The following is a 20,538-nucleotide window of genomic DNA, read 5'->3' on the forward strand; positions in this document are numbered from 1 at the left end:
AGGTGGTGGATGCCCCATCCCTGGAAACGTTCAAGGTCAGGTTGGACGGGGCGCTGAGCAACCTGATCTAGTTGAAGATGTCCCTGCCCACAGCAGGGGCGTTGGACTAGATGACCTTTAGAGTTCCCTTCCAACCCAAACTATTCTATGACTCTATGACAGATGTCATGTATCTGGACCTCTGTAAGGCCTTTGACTTCTATGATTCTATGATACTTAGCTACAATGAACTTAGGAGAGGACAGCACTTTGAAAACAGCGAATACAGACTAAGGAAGCAGCATATTTACAGAAACTTATGTCCTATCAGTTGTTTCTACACAGGCGATCAGAAACACCATCACATTCTTGCATTAAAATCCTCCATTCTCCTATATGATGCTTTGCCTGAAATGGCAAAAAATGCTGCCAAGTCAGCTGTGTACCTGCTAGTCACAGCTCCTCAATGGAAGAGCCACAGGAATTGAGTTGGTACAGTAATCACTGCTACTTTACAGAAAATGTGTTTAACATTGAGACTTGCTTTAAAAAAAAAGGAAGGCTATCAATATTTCACTTTCAGGAGCATGTCACTTCACAGAATATACTGAGATACCAGAAAGGACTTAACAGTGCCTATAATTCTGTAAACATGGTACCATACACAAATTTCTCTCTTAGGGGAACAGAGTTCATCCTGAATTCTGAAGAATCAGTAATACTTGCTTAATCGTTTAAGTTTTGGGGACAATCTAAGGCTATTCTTTTGAATGAGAACAGTTGTATTTCCTGACCTCCTGAAAAAAACCCACCACCTTAGAGGATCATTTTGTCATAATGCAGCTTTCTCTCACCCTGGTTAGATTTCATTGTTGAAAGGTGATCTTTGTTATCATATGGAAAAGATGACTAGGAAATAGATCTGACTGGAAGACATGCCTGTCACGGACATTCTCCAGTATCCAACACTTTGAAATAACTAAGCACGGGCAAAGTAAAATGAATCAAAAACATCCCCACATCACACGGCAGTGAATTATAATTATATACACTTCAATGAAGCTAAACCATATGGGGTTCAGAACAGAATTCGAACAAGTATAAAGAGATGGGAAGGACACTCTCCTTTGTCCTGATTTCAGCTGGGATAGAGTTAATTTTCTTCCTAGTAGTTGGTACAGTGCTGTGTTTTGGATTTAGGGTGAGAACAATGTTGATAACACACCAATGTTTTAGTTGTTGCTAAGCAGTGCTTACACTAGTCAAGGGCTTTTCAGCTTCCCATGCTCTACCGACTGAGAAGGCTGGAGGTGCACAAGAAGCTGGGAGGGGGCCCAGCCAGGACAGCTGACCCAAACTGGCCAAAGGGACATTCCATACCATGTGACATCATGCTCAGTACATCAACTGGGGAAAGCTGGCCGGGGGGGCCGCTGCTCGGGGACTGGCTGGGCATCGGTTGGCAGGTGGTGAGCAACTGCATTGTGTATCACTTGCTTTGTATATTCTTTTAGTATTATTAATTATCATTATTATTACTATTTTACTTTATTTTATTTCAATTATTAGACTGTTCTTGTCTCAACCCACAAGTTTTCTCACTTTTACTCTTCCGATTCTCTCCCCCGTCCCACCAGGGAGAGTAAGCAAGCGGCTGTGTGGTGCTCAGTTGCTGGCTGAGGTTAAACCACGACATCCTTGTACAATCTAGAGATCATAAATTTCAAATGGCGGAGATGTTTCCGTATTTCCAGAAGAAATTCCAGAAATTGGGGAAAAAAAAAATTCTAGTAGCAATGCAGTTGGAAGAGGGCCTTCAATCCAAAGAAGAGAGACAAGCAATATATGGGCTACAGTAAGTTATCAGTTACCAATAAGCACCATATTTCTAAAAAGTATTCTTAATTCCTCTCTGCAAATACACAACTGAGATTTTCTTTGCATTTTCTTTTACAGATCACCTTCAGTATTTTGTTTGCTTGCTGTAGCTTCAGTCAAGGACAAAGTAAGACTCCACATCCAAATATGGACAGAGCTTATTCTCTGATTTCAGCACAGTATTAGGATTTATTTACCGTAACCTACTTTTTAATAAGTTATCATGAAAATAGGTAGACACTTAGGAAAAAAAAAAGAACACACACCCAAAAACTCCCCACACAACTCACCTATATTCCATCGCCTATGTTTTGCATCATCAAACTGCTGCCTCAAAACTAGGAAATCTATGACATCTGGCATATCATGGTACCTAATTACAACAGAACACACAACTATTAAGTGATAAAACAGCAAAAGCATAAAGTAAAGCACTTACAGAAAGAATTAACACTTTGAATTCAACACTTCAAAAGCAAAAGCTCAAGATGTGACATTAATGGTATCTCTAATTTTCAACCTCACCCCAGCAACAAAGCCCCCAATTTGAATATAATATTGCTTTCCTTACTTCATGGTGAATGATCCTCCAGTTAGTTTACCCGTATCAGGGTCAAGAAAAGCTAGTTTAAGACAGCAGAGAGTAGGCAATCCCACTTCATACTTAATCCCAACTATTTTCATCAGCTCTTGCTCCTGGAATAAACAAAATGTTATGTACCACCACTGAAGGTAAGGTGACTATAATAACTTTCTGAAACGTGAAAATACAGGTATACTGAAAAGACCAGATCTCTGCCAGAACAAGTCAAAATAAAGTATCTGAAATTTAGTCTTTCAAAACAAGCTATTATTTCACAATGTAACTTGTTTGAAAAATATTTTGCTATGAAGTGTAACCACCTCATCTGCTCAAGCAGATGGAAAAAGAAGTACAGTTTAAGGTCTGATTTCATTTGACTATTAAATTAATTTTTTTCCCTTATCTTAAAATAATAAGAGCACAACATCAGAAACATCTGTATCAAGAATCTTCTTTCAGTTAGTTTCCAAACTATTTTTAATATTAAGATGCCAAATAGAAATGAAAGTCATACCCGTAATTCCATTTTATGCCATGGTTGTTTCTTGGGATTAATACTATATATTTTGTTCTTCTTAGCCATTACAACGTATGCTTCATGACCTTGTCGGAAATAGTAGACCTAAAAGTGAAATGTGAGAGTTATCTAACAAAGGCTTTGACGAGTTGAAATGCTAGGATATTGCTGCCATAAAACGTGCGTACTTTCTATTTTATCATCAAATTTTTTCCACTGTCTTCCCGCAAAAATCACAGGTTCTCAAAAAGTAAGTGGTGGACAATTAAGGCTGGTATCATAGAAACATTTACAGAAAAAGTAGGAAAGATTTAGAATACCATTTTCCTTGTGAGCAAAATATCCTAAACTACACATGTGAGACCAAAACAAAATCAGTAACAAAAACCTCTATTTATCATCGCACTATAGAACAATTCAATGACAGTAACACAAATTCCACTAATCCACCCCGTTACACATCACTGTAGGACAGCCCTAAGATGACAATCAAGTATCACTAAATTCACTATCTGGCTAATAGTATTTTTTTTGAACAAGAAAAATTCTAGAACAAAAATTCAGCTGTTTGTCACTGTTCTGGTAAGATTTTGGTATGCGATTCCATACTACCAAACACCCTAACAAAGACATGAACAAACTGAAAACAGACATCTGAAGAGCTTATTAAGAATTTTCAAATCCTTCCACTATAAATTTCCATGGTTCAGATATCCAGAGTCTATTAGTTTTACTTTGATCCTGTTGTATATGACACCATGTGGATGAATGTTTTTGTTATAAACCATCACTGTAATGAAGTAGTAACCTGAAAACCGTAAACATATATTCAAGGAATGTATCTGAAATGTGAAACAGAGGTTCCTCAAACTAATTAGAACAAATATATGATAAACAGCTGTATTCCAGGTCCGATGCATTCCAAATAAAAAATCCTCTAAAAGTGCCCCAAGCCATAAACATGGGATTTCCATCAAATAGGCTAACAATAGCTTAAATGTAAAGGTCTAACACAACAAAAAAAGCAGAGTGAAAAGCCCTCAATAAGTTTTAAAATACATTTATACAAATAAACACACTAATATTTGTATTTCCACATGCTTTCCAAAACTGTTGTATCATAAAACATTATAAATGTCTGCCAAGTTTCTACATTAGCAGTTACTGAACTTTCTTAATATCACATGGCAATTTTTTTTTTTTAAATGGAAAAGGACTCAGGCACAATTTTTTTTCAACTCCTGTGTTTCAGAGTATTCGACATACACAATATCCTCATAGGGAAAAAAAAACGCACAGTAGTTACAGAAGGCATGAAAGCAGTGAGAATCTCCTATGCACTGTCTGAATCTAACTGGCAGGAAAAGGAACAGAGGTTGCTGAGAGACAGATCTAAAATAATACCAATTTAAATTACACTTTCAATGTTGTGACAATTGTTTCCTGTACCTTCCAGTGAATCAAAACAAAAAAAATCCACTTAGTGGCACAGGCTACAAACAATTCCTCCTACACTTACTGTTTCTGCTAAACCTCTACATAAATTCAACCTACTGTTTACAGAAGTGACACATTTTTTTGTAAATGGCTCTAAGCATTGCATCTTCTGTCAGAAGAACAAATTAGAAAGATTATCTGTGGAAAAAAGAATTTATGCCTTTTTCCAGGAAACTGTATTTTTAATCTTTATCGATAGATTCCTGCTTCTGCACGTTTCTTATAGTACCCAGACAAAACTGTTCTTTATCGTGTTAATGGCAGAATGCTCCAACGAATATGCATTGTATTTTGATACTCAGAGAGGGAAACTGCAGTCCCATCTCTCTGGTATGTTTCCACTGCTCCTCAAGACACATGACAAAGGTCTGTAAATGGCAGTATTCAGAAAGGGAAAAGGGATGGTACGTGCTATTCTTATGCACTGAGTATAACTAAATATAGCATTACTGTTTTTTCTTACTTGTTTGTACAGCTGTAAGAACGAATTTGAAATATCTCTCCTCCCAAATCTTATAAAACATTGAAAGGCACACGAGACCTCTTCTCATCATACTTCTCTAATTAAACCGATCTTTTATTTCTGTGGATCTCACAAATAACTTTCCAGATGAATAGCTTCTTTTCACATCTTAAGCAAATCTGGGGAGGGCAAGTATCAGAGATGGAATTTTAGACAGAGCAGTTTGATTACAAACATACTCTCTATTGGTGCGACTACTCCTACTTTCTAGGCACAGGACAGGAAATTTCCTGTTCACCAATATAAAACATTTTTCAGCAAAAGAATGCATCCTACTTAGATATTCCTAATACACATTGCACAAGCTGTTCAGCAGGTGCCAAACCAAACACACCAGTTTATCTTACTAAACCGACACGATGTTAAAGTCTCCCGGGTAATATGGTACAGATAAATCCTTGGCTGCTTCCCTGTATCCAGATGGTATCAGGCACCAAATATATTTATTTGGAATTGATCTTTTGAACGGCACAGTCTCCAAAACACGCTTGCTGGAGGGTATAAATACATACGCATTTTCTCCAGTTGCAACTCTCGACTTAAAAGTGCTCCTTCCCTCACTCACTAGCAATGCCGATGTAATTTTTGCATAGCTGTGCTGTGAACTGCATCAGTGAAGTGATCCAGTAAAAACAAAACTGCTTGCACATGCAACCTCTGCTTCCAATTCAGTTTCTAAGGGGGTACCTACAAACAGCTCTAGCTCAAGACCAAAGTTAATCAACTTTGTTACCACATCAAGTATTTCTCCAACTGCATTCTGAAGGTGTGAACTATAGAAGAACCCTGTTTAGCACTTCAGAAACACGCTGCTCCCTGAAGAGCCAACAGACTACACATTACAGCATAAGCCAGCTATTTCCTCTTATTTTAACCTGAGGGGATTTTAGGAAACATGCACAGACTCTGATTTTCAAGATTGCCTTCTATTGGATACTACTTATTCATACAATTCACTGTAATGTTCACATGCTATATATTTCAAAGTAGAAAATTGGTGGGTGTCCTTTTGCTACTGTATTTTGAGACATCTATGCCATGTTTACAAAGTGTTCACAGTCTAATTCATATAAAATACATATATATACAAAACTTTTCTTGTGGGTTTCTGTTGTAAGAGACCAGCAGAAGTTTTCTGATATCAGGAACACAAGTGAAAAGGACAGTATCAGATTTTCTTCAGAACAAATGAATTTAAAAGAGAAACAACACAAAAAAACCACCCTCCCCCAGAGGTTCAATTCCTGGTTTTTACTTCAAGTCCCAAACAACTTAAATTTGTATTTCATTTCTTACCTATCCTTCAGCGTACAAGATGCTCTACAACTAAGGACTAGTTTCACTAGATAAAAGTATCTCACACAGGTTGTATATACGTGTCAAATAACACACAACACAGTACAAGAAGGAACGTTACTGCAACAGCATGGAATAAAAAAAAAGTCAAAGCAACACTGTGCAGAATATTTTTTAAGTATGGGAAAGACTAAAGGAAGCGAAAGTAAATTTTAGCCAGATCAAAGAATGTTTTGAAGAAAACCTAAAATATTCTGATAATAAATGGTATCAAATCTCTGGAAAAAATGCACAGATGAAAATAAAAAAAGGCAAAAACAAGCTGAAAGAAGCAGGAACACAGAGGGAAAAACTACAATACCTCATCCCCCATCTGTGGCACAAATGGGCACCGACGAGGAACAGTGTCTGTAATCCATGCTGAAGGCAGCCATTCTTCCAGTGTCAAACCATTTTCTGCCAGAACTCCTACAGCCAGCCTCTGAAGAAAATGCACACAAAAGATTAATACAAATAAACTAACATCTGGGGGGGCCTTGTATTTTGGGAAGTGTTTTATTAAAATCAACTGCCATTTCTTAAGAATATTTAATGTAAAAAGGAAATTATTGCCAGTGTGAAGATAAATCTTGCTTAACTGCTTACAGTAACACCAAGACCAAAAACATTAATAATCTGAAAAACTAAGTGGGTTTTTTAGGGTTTTTTTAGTTTGTTAGTTTTGGGGTGGTGGTAGTGGGGCTCTTCTAACAAAGACTGAATTTATTAACACTCCAGTAACTATGACGCATGCCCAAAAAGGTAAAACTGAAATATGCCATTCTCTTTAACCAAATTCACACAGTTGCCTTGGCCCATAAGACACTACAACTATACAGCTGCCTCCAGTTAAGGAATCCCACAAAATGAGGAGGAAGAGATTAACAAACATAAGTAGAGGTAAAGCATGTGAAAAATGACCCAGATTGGGCACATCCACATTACCTACTGGCATATTTACTACAGCGTGCTGTGAAATTGCATTTTCAGATTGTATGTCCACATCATTTATTTGTAAGTAACGAAGCTCACTGTAGTTGCTGGTCCTAGGTGCACACTGCATGTCTATACCTAATAGGCCAGACAAAGCAGTTTTTTATACAACCATCCAAGCAAGGTTGCTTTGAAATTATTAACAGCATCTTGTGCACATATAGAAAGCAACCTTGGACGGTTGTACAGAAATCCACTCCATATAGCCACTGATGGAAGACTCTGGATCCCTGGACTGCAAATTGGATACTCCAAGTGTTAACTCCATTGCACAAATTCAAACGTGGTTTCACCAGGATGGGAACTGCTTTGAGTGCACCACAGGAGTACGGTGTGTACCACAGGAAAAAGCATACACACAGTTAAAAACAAACAAACAGACAGACAAAAAAAAAATCAAACCAGAACCTCCCCATTGCAATAAATCACTGACATAGTAGCAACTTGTGGATTTTCAGGTTCAAGCAGGTCTGTTATGAAAAACTGATGCACTGCATCAGAGCAAAGTCTGTCTAGCTCATTGGTGAATTATGGGAAGGTAATGAGAAATAGCCTTTAAACAGAAAATCTTCCTTTGTTGTAACGTCACACATTAATAATCAGTTTAACACCCTCTGGAAAGCAAGCCTGAACTCAGGCCATCACAGTTAACCATCAGGAAGAGACTAGTCCCAGTGAATTTGTCTAATCATTTCTGAAACTACTAAATCCTTTAGGAATTAGTTCCACAACCTGATTACACGCTCAGGTGGTTTGGGGTTTTTGTTTGCTTTTGGGGGGTGGGGGTCGAATAGGAAAAGGGCTCTTTTTTGAGCTTCATGTCTGTGTCACTGGGTGTTACATCTCACTGTAACAAAATAAGGAAGGAGATCATTCTGCACTTACTAATTTCTAAACCATTCATAGTTTTATAAAAGCTTTTTTATCGCATCTCCTCTAAACTCTCTCCCTTTTAAGAGTCAGCCTCTTTGTGTCTGCCCCAAAGAAAAAATATTCTGTACCCTTTGGTCTTCCTGGGTTCTCCTTTCTTGCTCTTCTTCACTGCTGTGAAGTTTTAGATTGATTTGGTGGAGGAGGATTAGAAATGTAAGCACCATTCAAGATCCCGACAGCCCATGCATTAATAGAGAAGAATGACGTTCTTTCTCTACTCCTTTCTTAATTCCTAAGATTCTGTGCATGGCTATAAAGATAGTCAAAACTTCTTTCCTCAATGGAAAGAAGGTTCAGGAAACAGGAAGAACTTTCTACCAGTAAGGACTGTGAGCTCTTTGCCCAGTAAGGAGATAGAATCTCCACCACAAGAAACTTCAAAGACAAACATCTGTCAGGAATGACAGGTATAATAATCCTACCTAGGGGGAGAGGGATGATTTTCTGATATTCCTTCCAGCCTAATATTTTCTTGTGATTCAAGAATGGAGCAGTTCATCTTTAAAAATCTGAAATATCTAAGTCTGATATTTTTGGAATCAAAGACCTCCTGCCTCTTGATAACTGGGACCAAAATGGATGCAAGATTCCCACAACACTCAGTTCAGCTTTTATCTAAGTGGAAATACGAGGCTGTCAGCCAGTCTTATTTTATAACAAAAAGCTAAACTAGAGCTTTCAACCATTAAAAAAAACCCCCACCATTTATTTTCCTGATCTCATACCTTCTTCTGATTTCAGACCGTGTAAATACCAAGATACTATTAGTATTGACGCTACAACCAACGACAATAACCAAAAAGTAGCCTAACACCTAACATCCTGCATGTCTTACCAAAGATTCACAGTAAAGCTGATACTATGCCAACCTGCATATTAAAACAGCTGTTTTGTCAGTCTACCTTCTAATGAGGGCTGAAATGCCGAAATAATGATCTTAAGGAATGCTGAGGACTCCTAATCTTATACATAAACAAAATACAGTTATTTAGTTACTTAGATGATACAGTTGGTTTCCTCGGGTATTGCAAAAATAGAAGCTATGAGCTTATGAAAGCAATTAGCATCTACCAGAAAGATCACTTCTGGTCTCTGTAAAGAAAGAATGAAGAACCCAAGTGTTCTGATCTAACACTTAATTAAAAACAAAACAACACCCCCCCAAAACCACAACACACTGAAAGTAACAAAAGTCACTGAAAATTTCCATGTACTGATCTAAACTGGAATTACATGGTTATATTAGAAAGCAAACAAAACAGACAACAACAAAACCCTGATCAAGTGAAATTCCCCTTGATGGAAGTACAGTGGCAAGCATAATGCAAATATCATACATTGTGGAATTGACAGAAAAAAATGACATGATTGTGCAGACCTAAAAGAAATTGCAATTAAGTGGGGAGAGAGACAGTACAGCTGAAAAAATACAGGCACATGTTATACCAACACTCAATACATCCATAGAAAGGAACTTTCTGGCCTGAGAAAAGATGGTGTTAAGGACATTAAAAGCATTCCTTAAGTGAAACGCATCATATTTAGAAAGTATATCATTACAGCAATCTATCATTTGACTTACAAGAGTCAGTAATTATCATTTATTACTAGTAAAAGTAATGATGAGTTTTCAAATTAGACAATATTAAGTTGTATACGTAACAGAACCATTCATCTAATTCTTTCTAAAACAGTAGGAGTGAACGTCCTGTAATATACAAAGAACATCTAACCTTTTGTTTTCTCTCTTTGGGTTTCCTCTTCTTTGGTGATGTTGATGGTCCATCTTTCTCCTCAATCCCTTTTTTCCTTTCCTTTTTAATTTGCTTCTTTTGTTTTTCAGGTCCTTCTTCATCCTCTGAACTACTTTCTGCTTTCTTTGTTTTAATTTTAGGAATTTTCTTTGGTGGTTGCAGATTGATTCCTGCATCTGCTGTCCAGTCAGAATAATCACTAGAGTAGTCACTACGTTATGATATGCCAAACAAAAAAAGAAATTAAAAACCAGAAGTTAAAAAGCAATTCAGAGTGCATTGGATTATAGGATACAACCAAATACAAGATTATAGTTAACAGTCTAGATAATTTCAATATTTTAATAGTTAAAACCAGTGCCTAAAACCCTATATTCTATCTACAATTTACATGGTAGTAAACCCAAAGCCTTAAGATCATTCAGTCTTGTAAGAAGCTTCTTAACTTCTAACATCACTAGAAGTAAATCTACTTTTCACTTGGTCAGTTCAGGATGACACATGTTAAAGTCTGGATATTGTTCTCAGGACTTTTGTTCAAAGCTATTTAAAACCAGAAGTTAACAAAAAAAAAAATCTGCTAAAGAAGAAACAAAGGATCGGTTGAAGCTACCTCGATCTTTGCTCTCTAATTTCAAACCAAGAGTCAGCAGAGGCAGTTACACAGCTCAGACAGTCACAGGAAACTGCTACCACATGCCTGAAGCGTGTGTGTACCTGCGAAGAATAACCCTCCTGCAAAACCAATCGGAAACAATTCTGCTTCTGGCAAACAAGGATGAAACCTTCCCTAAATTTTAGTAATATAGCTGAAAATGAAATCCTGAAAGTTTTAAGTTCTTTTTCATCTTTTCTTCTAAATGTGCGCAAGTTTTAGTTATTACTAATTAACTGTTTACAGAGAAGATTATTTACAATTTATCAGCAGGACTTTTCTCTGTAAGGTATACTGTCACTTACCTAGAACTGCCATCACTGTGCCATGCTCTTTCATCATCTTCTGATGTTCCACCACTGGCAACTACTACTTCTCCTTCCTAACAAAGCGTGAGGGGGAGGTAGGAGGGTGGAGCGGAGAACAGGGAAAAAGAAAGCATTTTCTTTGGAACTCAAAAAGTTACAATACATGACAATATGACTAAGACTCTTCTAGGCTTTATATGTGTTATAAACTTAAGAGCATTGTAAGAGCTTTATGTCATTAAAAAAGGCATTTTAGTTTGCAGATACTTTACTTTAATGGACTTTAAACAAAAAGAAGTAAGACAGTATCTATGCTTGGACAGATGCATAGTGTAGAGCAACATTTTTTTAACATATAGCCAGTGGAGACCTGAGTGCTCCTCAATCTCCATTTAAAAAGGCTAGCTTTACCTTTTTGAAAATTATTTCCAGCCCTTTTTAATGTGGTATTTCCACATTTTTTCAATTAATATCAAACAAAAACCCAGTACGAACCTTATATACTCTTATTACTCATTTCTCCACTGTAGCTCAGAAGCACAGAACGGTTGAGGCTGGAAGGGACCTCTGGAGGTCACGTTGTCCAATCTCCCTGTTCAAGCAGGGCCACCTAGAGCCAGTGACTGTACTGATAGGCCATATGGGCCATACTGATTAGGCTCACAAATACAGGGAAGATTTAACATTGCACACACATACTTTGCAAAATGCCCTTACAAATGAGCATTTCTCCCTTTTGTCAATTACTTTTTAGTCAAAACTGAACACACACAACAGCATGTGAAAACCTAATTCAACATCAATTTTTAAAAGAGGTTAAAGAAAATGCACAGTGAAAATCGTAACCTGAGTTTCCACTAGAAACAATGTTTTATTAGCTGCAGCAGGAGCTTAATGAGTAAAAATGGAGTATATAAGATTGCCTCATGAATAAGGATCTTACATCTGAGGAACTGTGTCCATTTTCTAACTCTTCAGCAGGCCTTGCAGTTTCTTCTACGGCGTATCTTGTACGGTAGTTGTGCTGATTAGCTTGCTGTTTTCTTGAGTCGCTAGTGTCTAGTAAATGATCATGAGAATGGTTCTGTGAAGACACGAAAGTCAAAATACATCATTTTTGAGTATACATTTTTTTAATACATAGCATTTTCTTTAATAATAATATTCTAGGAAGCAATTTTTGCAGTAGCAAAAAGCTACAAGTTTCAACATCACTAAATTCAAAACAGGCCACAAGTCCAAAACTAAAGATCTGCTGAAGAAAACACTCCACATGCATAGTTGAACGTAAGCACCAAGCAGTTCAGTATATTCTGGAAATAATTAAAATTTCTTCTCAGATATAATAGAAAATTCTTATCTTGAATTATTAAAACTCTTCATTCTCTACAAGGTACTTATCAGTTAACTACTGATAGGCTGCTAAGAGCTTGCAACAGCTCAAAATTACACTAAAAACGGCCATCAGAGGAAAGGGGATTCTTACAGGGAACTCCAGAGTGTGTTATTGTGCAACTGAGGAGTCCCATCTATTAGAAGAGAGACTTATACAGCAATACATCCCTTAGCATACAGAGATGACTGTTACCAAGTAAAGGCATGTAAATGGTAAGATGATGCATGGAAGAGTTCAAATGAATGAGTCAGTTGGAAAGAATCTGAGTTCTTATGAAGCTTAGAAGAATGCAATAAGGCTGTAATTAAGAAACACTTCACACTCCAGCATAAAGAGATTTTGTTCCTCCTGTATAATATACATTATGCAAACACCTGCTCTCAACATGAAGTGTGTAATCTTGTATTAGTTCCCCAATCCGCGGCAAAAAATCAAGAGCTACAATCTCATTTCAAGAGTTTTGTGCTAATTTTTTTGGCATGCATATTTGAACTTCAGCCTAGCTCAGACCCAATGAAATAGTTTCTGGACACATTCCTCGATGCCAAAAAAAGGAGGTACGCTTCCCCAGTGCTCTCTTTCTTCCATAAGGGAAACCTCAGGTATCTAACCTATTAGGTGCTGATATGGTTGAAAAAACAGTTCCAGAGATGAAGAAAGCAGAACTGGAGCAAGCCACAGAAAGGGTTGTCCAATCTCCCTGTTCAAGCAGGGCCACCTAGAGCCAGTGACTGTACTGATAGGCCATATGGGCCATACTGATTAGGCTCACAAATACAGGGAAGATTTAACATTGCACACACATACTTTGCAAAATGCCCTTACAAATGAGCATTTCTCCCTTTTGTCAATTACTTTTTAGTCAAAACTGAACACACACAACAGCATGTGAAAACCTAATTCAACATCAATTTTTAAAAGAGGTTAAAGAAAATGCACAGTGAAAATCGTAACCTGAGTTTCCACTAGAAACAATGTTTTATTAGCTGCAGCAGGAGCTTAATGAGTAAAAATGGAGTATATAAGATTGCCTCATGAATAAGGATCTTACATCTGAGGAACTGTGTCCATTTTCTAACTCTTCAGCAGGCCTTGCAGTTTCTTCTACGGCGTATCTTGTACGGTAGTTGTGCTGATTAGCTTGCTGTTTTCTTGAGTCGCTAGTGTCTAGTAAATGATCATGAGAATGGTTCTGTGAAGACACGAAAGTCAAAATACATCATTTTTGAGTATACATTTTTTTAATACATAGCATTTTCTTTAATAATAATATTCTAGGAAGCAATTTTTGCAGTAGCAAAAAGCTACAAGTTTCAACATCACTAAATTCAAAACAGGCCACAAGTCCAAAACTAAAGATCTGCTGAAGAAAACACTCCACATGCATAGTTGAACGTAAGCACCAAGCAGTTCAGTATATTCTGGAAATAATTAAAATTTCTTCTCAGATATAATAGAAAATTCTTATCTTGAATTATTAAAACTCTTCATTCTCTACAAGGTACTTATCAGTTAACTACTGATAGGCTGCTAAGAGCTTGCAACAGCTCAAAATTACACTAAAAACGGCCATCAGAGGAAAGGGGATTCTTACAGGGAACTCCAGAGTGTGTTATTGTGCAACTGAGGAGTCCCATCTATTAGAAGAGAGACTTATACAGCAATACATCCCTTAGCATACAGAGATGACTGTTACCAAGTAAAGGCATGTAAATGGTAAGATGATGCATGGAAGAGTTCAAATGAATGAGTCAGTTGGAAAGAATCTGAGTTCTTATGAAGCTTAGAAGAATGCAATAAGGCTGTAATTAAGAAACACTTCACACTCCAGCATAAAGAGATTTTGTTCCTCCTGTATAATATACATTATGCAAACACCTGCTCTCAACATGAAGTGTGTAATCTTGTATTAGTTCCCCAATCCGCGGCAAAAAATCAAGAGCTACAATCTCATTTCAAGAGTTTTGTGCTAATTTTTTTGGCATGCATATTTGAACTTCAGCCTAGCTCAGACCCAATGAAATAGTTTCTGGACACATTCCTCGATGCCAAAAAAAGGAGGTACGCTTCCCCAGTGCTCTCTTTCTTCCATAAGGGAAACCTCAGGTATCTAACCTATTAGGTGCTGATATGGTTGAAAAAACAGTTCCAGAGATGAAGAAAGCAGAACTGGAGCAAGCCACAGAAAGGTACTAATATTATCAGAGCCTTCTAGTAGGGCAGACTGCTTGTACCTATTCCTCTTGGATTTTTTTTCTTTTGTAGGAAAGAGATGATCTTCCCTATCATGTATGATGAAAGTTGGTTCATGAAGTTAAATTTTCTCCTTGAGGAAAAGAACCAAAACACTTTTTGGTGAAAACTGTACTAGAACTTGGCTAAGCAGCAGTACCTAAGATTTGTTTTTTTCTTAGCCACGACAATTTTCCTTAAAATGCAGAACTCTGGTAGCTAGAGCTTTTCTCCTACCCTCCCTGTTAGAAGATACACGCCTTTTTCAGGCATGACTGCAACAGTTCAGTAGGGTAGGCCAGCACACCGACCTGTACAATTGCGTTACAGTATTCACCAAAGCACATAGGACCAACGTGAAACTGCTCTATGCTCTATTCAGTGAGCACTGTGTTTCTGTTGTTCTGTCCAGTGAATTCAAGCTGGGGAAGCTACCACCGACAGCACATCTACCAGAGAGACTTCTAATGGGATTGCTCAGCAATCGGCATTTTAACATTGCCCAAGACTTTAGAGACCTGGGGTATTCCTTCTTCTGGATTCAAACTGGCAGCACATACCGCATCTCCTCAAGCTGCTCTGACCTGACCCAGAACAGCTCCGAGGCAGCCCTAAGACTAGTGGCTGAGCCCATCACACAGCCTTCTGTCCCTAAGCCTTCTGTTGCTGCTCACTTCTCGTCAAGCTCTCAAGATTCACGGCCAAAGCAGAGAGGTCACAAAAGCCAGCGTTACAGCAACTTGCTTCTGTTACTGAATTGCAACTTTTTTTTTTTTTTTTTTTTTTAAAATAAAGCCCATCTGGCTCTCAGCATCATGAAACACATTATGAGGAAGCATGGACAATAGAAATGGAATCACATAAGCCCAATGAAACATATTAGTCAAGTATGCTTTACAATACTGCGGACATATTTTGCAGAACCTACATTACAGCCTGATTGTAATGCTCTTGTCTTCCCTCTAGAAACAAAAGTCCTAAAAATTTACATCCCCATTTCTATTCAGAGGCGAGATTTCTCAAATGATTATAAACATAGCTTTTTCCTACTTACACTAGAACTATGGGATCCTTGGAAACCTGAAGTGCTTTGCATTACTCTCTGGTTTTGGAAAGAGTTCTTCTCTTTTGGCAGTTGAAAGTTTGAGGAGAAAACCCATCCCAACCCACCCTCCAAAAAATCATTCCTTCACGAAAGCAAGTAACATCACTGTATAATATTGAGCCACGGTGATGCCAAAGGGTAACAAACTGCTTTGGGAAAGATGCAATGCCAAGACAAGAATGGGGGAAAAAAAGGAAAACAAAGCACAAATAATTATCCACAAGTAACAGAATGACAGAATGACTGAAGTTGGAAGGGACCTCTGGATATCACCTTGTCCAACCCCACTGCTCAAGCAGGGACCAGAAAAGGGACCATAAGGTACACATCTTTCACATCTTGCCAAAAAATGTATTTTAACATCACTCCTATTCAACACAGCTTGGCCAAAATCTGATGAGAATGGTTGAGGTTGGAAGGGAGCTCTGGGGGTCATCTTGTCCAACCCCCTGCTCAAGCAGAGCCACCTAGAGCCAGTTGCCCAGGACCATGTCCAGACAACTTCTGAGTATCTCCAAGGTTGGAGAGTCCACAGCCTCTCCGAGCAACCTGTGCCAGTGCTCAGTCACCCTCACAGTGAAGTGCTTCCTTACGTTCAGGCAAAACTTTATTTCAGCAGTTTGTGCCCACTGCCTCTTGTCCTGTCATTTTCTCTTTGGCTAAAGAACATCCTTCCATATTCTCCTCAAGTCTGGATGAGTGCTTGTAATTACTTAGTTTTTACTCTTACCACATCACATATGTGTAAGAAATTAGTGAGAACTATTCCAAAAGCAGTGATGATAACGGACACTAAGCACTAGTCTCTTGGGTTTTAGATTATTTTCCTCTTAACATCTTGCTGATTTACCTGGAAGTAGTGTTTAAGTAACATGTAAGTGGAAAAATTACTACTTTTGAGGACACAACTAAGCTACCTTCAGCAAAACAATGCACACGTCTCTCCTCACTGGTTTCTGTTAGTTTACAATAGTCATTCGCACCTGTCACAACAGAGGCCTATGCTTACTTTTGTCCATCCGTAACAATCTCCAATCTTAATTCTTTGAAATTTCTGCTTATAATTTCCACTTAATGGTAATTACAAATTTTTCCATTTTTGTAATTTTTTTACTAGGACACACAACGTATCAACCCTGTAGCGTACAGAAATTTCATGCTCTTTAATATTTATTAAAATCCTTTGTAACCCCAGTAGTTTAATAAACTAATACTCTAATTACTTGGACTGGGAACGTTTACCTAAGCATGTTATTTATCTCACTTCTCATCTTTGACATGCTCCTGAAAAAAAGTAATTTGAAATACAGTTCCACTTTGAAAATATAAAAATTCCAATGCCACATTCTATCCTCTATCATTAAGGTTTTTAGTTTTTTAAAGTGTTTTTATTTAATAATAATTAGAGAAAACCCTATTCCTCACCAGTAACTTTGAAAGTGAAACCGAGTTCTTCATTTGACATGCAGATCTGTGATACTAAATACTATTCAGGTCAAAATACCCAAGCTTTTCGGTTCTCCCACACAACTCCATTAGTCCCTCAAGCAATCACATACAAACACTTCTCAGTATGACCTGTGTCAGATAGGTGTGGGTTTTCTAACTTTAAATATCAGAATGCTTATGTGACTTCCATCCAAGTTGCAGATATTGTTAAAGAAGATAAGCAGAGCCACAATTCTGTACTACTTTTAACACACCCTATAGTGACCCTGGACTAAAAATTAGTAACAGGACTTTGGAATCTCCTCAAAAAGTAATTACAGCTGCTCTGTATTCTTCCTTACTGACCTACGCTTCAGCTTGTAATCCAAAATGCTAACATTTGTTCCTGCCCTCTTTTGCCTTTTACGACTGTATTTTTGACTCCTTTCAGTTAGAAGGGAACAGAAGAAAATATTATTTTATCATTATTATATGAACAGAACCGATAAATTTCAAAATTTGATATAAAAATTAGTATTTCCTACTGGTGTGAATACAACTAAATTTGCATATGAGGACAATGTTTTAATACAAGCCCTGTTTACTCTGTTCCCAGACCAGCTTACAGTACTGTAGAACGACACACTTTCTAGAATTCTTGACGCTGTAATTCTTAGGTCTATAGATTACTAGAAGATAATGTTTTCCCCCGTATTTTGTTTGAGGTGTTCTACATCTCCTCTAGATCATAAATTCTCTCATTAAACCCTTAAGAATTCACTATGCAACACAAAAGGACTGTAGTCTCACAACAGGACTGTAATATAAATTACAAGGTATCAGTACCAAGACCTACTGCATGCACTCAAGGAAAAGGAAGATCTACACAGTACTTTCCGGTTCTATCTTCAACCTAACACAGCTTGTATTTAAAGCCACACAGTCACTGTAAAGAACAGCAACAGAAGAGTTGCTATAATTAAGTTACTAATTCCTATTTTTAAAAAACCTAAAAATATCACACAGCAGTTTTTGGAGTGCAGTCAATCTTGCTTCTTTTCCCAGGTATTTATTTGATTTTATTATGGACACTACAGAAGATGACAATTCCAATTCACCATTCCAATTGTTCAGACACTACTGAGCAAAAGCATTGCTCATGCTAACCATAAGCAACAACGAAAATCGCTAAAATCTGAGCAGTTTATTTAATTGGGAGGTTCAATCACTTGGGATCAAGCACCCTTTTCTTCTTGCAAATTTGCTTATTTAAAGCCCATTTGATATCTACTCATTTCTGAATCCCTCTGAGATTTATCTCAAGGGATTTAAATTAATGTACTTCTCAACAAATCGAGTCCTGCAAAAAGAGACACCTTTAATGAAGAATAAACTATGGAAGAATATGAGTTTTTTGTTCTGAGATGCCATAAAAAAAAAGTATCCTGTAGGGTCTAAGAAGGATTTATTTAAATGTTCTGAAAGTGTTACTGAGTTCAGCAATAATTTCTATACGGAAAATTTAGTGACATACTCAAGTGCAGAGACCATGACTGTCTGCTATTTCCTCAGGACGAAGGTGGGAAGTGACTAAAGGATTTACCAAGTTACCTCTCATATTCTGGGCATCAGAATCCAGATCACAGACCCTCCAGGGACTGAGATAAATGAAGGACACATTCTTCTCTGGATAAATATAAGAAACTGAAGAAAGGTTTTCCTAAGCTAGGTTTTGCTCTGAAGGATTTTAACAGCATAAATATCCACAACGAAAGTATGGGGCTCAAAAGGATCCAGTGCTACCTTTAAAGTTTGGAGACTAAAAAATTTCTCCTCTGAGAAAAGATTTTCAAAAACATCCATATTAAGTTTCTTTGTTTGAAAGATGTAATAAAAGTAATTGCTGAAACCAAAATGCTGGACCAACTAGCCTACTCTGCTATTTTTATATCCTAGTGCTACTTTAGGAAAAGTGTAACCCAACTAGAAATTTAAGGCTAAGTTGGTAGGAATTAACGTTATCAGGAAGGATCTTTTGACTAGGCAGTAGCTGAAGGAAAAAAAAAGAAAAGAAAAAAAGAAAAAAAAACCCCACCCTTGAGCAGTGCAATCGTTTAATTAAACTAGAAGAAAGTCTGTAATTCAGCACCAAAATACATCCCCTCAAGACAAGAAGTAACTGTTAAAATCTAATTTGTGAAGCCCATTTTCTATTATTCCCAAGAGATAAACAGAAGTTACCAATATTTCTGATGTCCTGGTATTTCATTAGTGAGCCCTGCAATGGCCACCTCCAAAACTGTAAGTGGCAAAGAGCTTCTTCCCTCTATGTACAAAAACTGGACATACACTGAAAAAATATTTGCTTTATCTTGGGCAAACACACTTAATGTTGGTGACTGCAGCATTGAAATTAGCATGTCGGTATAATTTCTTATGATAGCAATGCACACACTTTTAATACAAGAAAGAAACTGAAGAAAAACTTAAGAAATTTAATAAAAAATTCTAAAATTATTAGGGGACTGTTTGGGGGTGGGGGAGTGTTCATCTCACTTCTTTTGAAAGCTTTACTTTGGTTGAGTATGAAAATAGAAGCAAAACTGAACACTCAAGTTTAGTACCAAGTAGAAACTTGCCCATCTCAAATTTACTCTTTCTACTGCATATAAACTTGAATTCATCATTATTAAAAAATACAGAAGCACTGCGAAGCATCTGAAATTTACTTATTTTCAGATTGCTTTCAATCTCAGTCCCTTCCTCCCCAAGAAAGTGAATAATAAACAGCACAGGCATTAAGTATGGTACTCTGATAAAATTAAGAGCTGTACAGCCTTTTGTATACTTGTTCTTAATGTTTAATTTCTTAATTTTTCCACCTTGAACCCTGTAAATGATTTTTACTTTTCAGTGGACGATTTGCAGGCATTCTTGAAGGCCTGTATTTTACTAAGCTTTTGATTAAGGGTGAAACAGTCTCATCTAGAATAAGCATACTACAAAACACAAAGCAAGGGTTCTACTTTACAGTTACTTAAAATTTACTTCCTTTATTACAAAATATAGTTGGTTATTTAGCTAGAAAAGCACAGATAAGCATGCGAGATCATAGAATCATAAAATCATTTAGGTCGAAAAAGACCTTTAAGATCATCGAGTCCAAGCTAGAAAAGCAGATAAGCATGCGAGATCATAGAATCATAAAATCATTTAGGTCGAAAAAGACCTTTAAGAGCACAGAGTCCAACCATTAACCTAGCACTGCCAAGTCCACCACTAAACCATGTCCCTAAGCACCACATCTACATGTCTTTTAAATACCTCCAGGGATGGGGACTCAACCACTTCCCTGAGCTTGACAACCCTTTCAGTGAAGACATTTTTCCTAATATCCAATCTAAACCTCCCCTGCCGCAACT

General features: G+C 37.3%; 1 protein-coding gene across 1 annotated transcript in view; it reads right to left on the minus strand.

Moving 5' to 3' along the window:
• PHIP (pleckstrin homology domain interacting protein) overlaps positions 1–20,538 on the minus strand; it is a 109,274-nt gene that overhangs the window by 24,524 nt on the left and 64,212 nt on the right. Inside the window, exons 16-22 of the mRNA XM_019470690.1 lie at positions 13,403–13,543; positions 10,953–11,029; positions 9,972–10,203; positions 6,635–6,754; positions 2,955–3,062; positions 2,429–2,553; positions 2,148–2,230 (exon numbers count right to left, since the gene is read on the minus strand). Of these exons, the coding sequence (XP_019326235.1) occupies positions 2,148–2,230; positions 2,429–2,553; positions 2,955–3,062; positions 6,635–6,754; positions 9,972–10,203; positions 10,953–11,029; positions 13,403–13,543 (886 nt within the window). The remainder of the gene's footprint in view (positions 1–2,147; positions 2,231–2,428; positions 2,554–2,954; positions 3,063–6,634; positions 6,755–9,971; positions 10,204–10,952; positions 11,030–13,402; positions 13,544–20,538) is intronic.

The sequence above is a fragment of the Aptenodytes forsteri genome, unplaced genomic scaffold (assembly GCF_000699145.1).
Source record: "Aptenodytes forsteri isolate BGI_AS27 unplaced genomic scaffold, ASM69914v1 Scaffold288, whole genome shotgun sequence".
In the NCBI taxonomy this organism is placed as follows: domain Eukaryota; kingdom Metazoa; phylum Chordata; class Aves; order Sphenisciformes; family Spheniscidae; genus Aptenodytes; species Aptenodytes forsteri.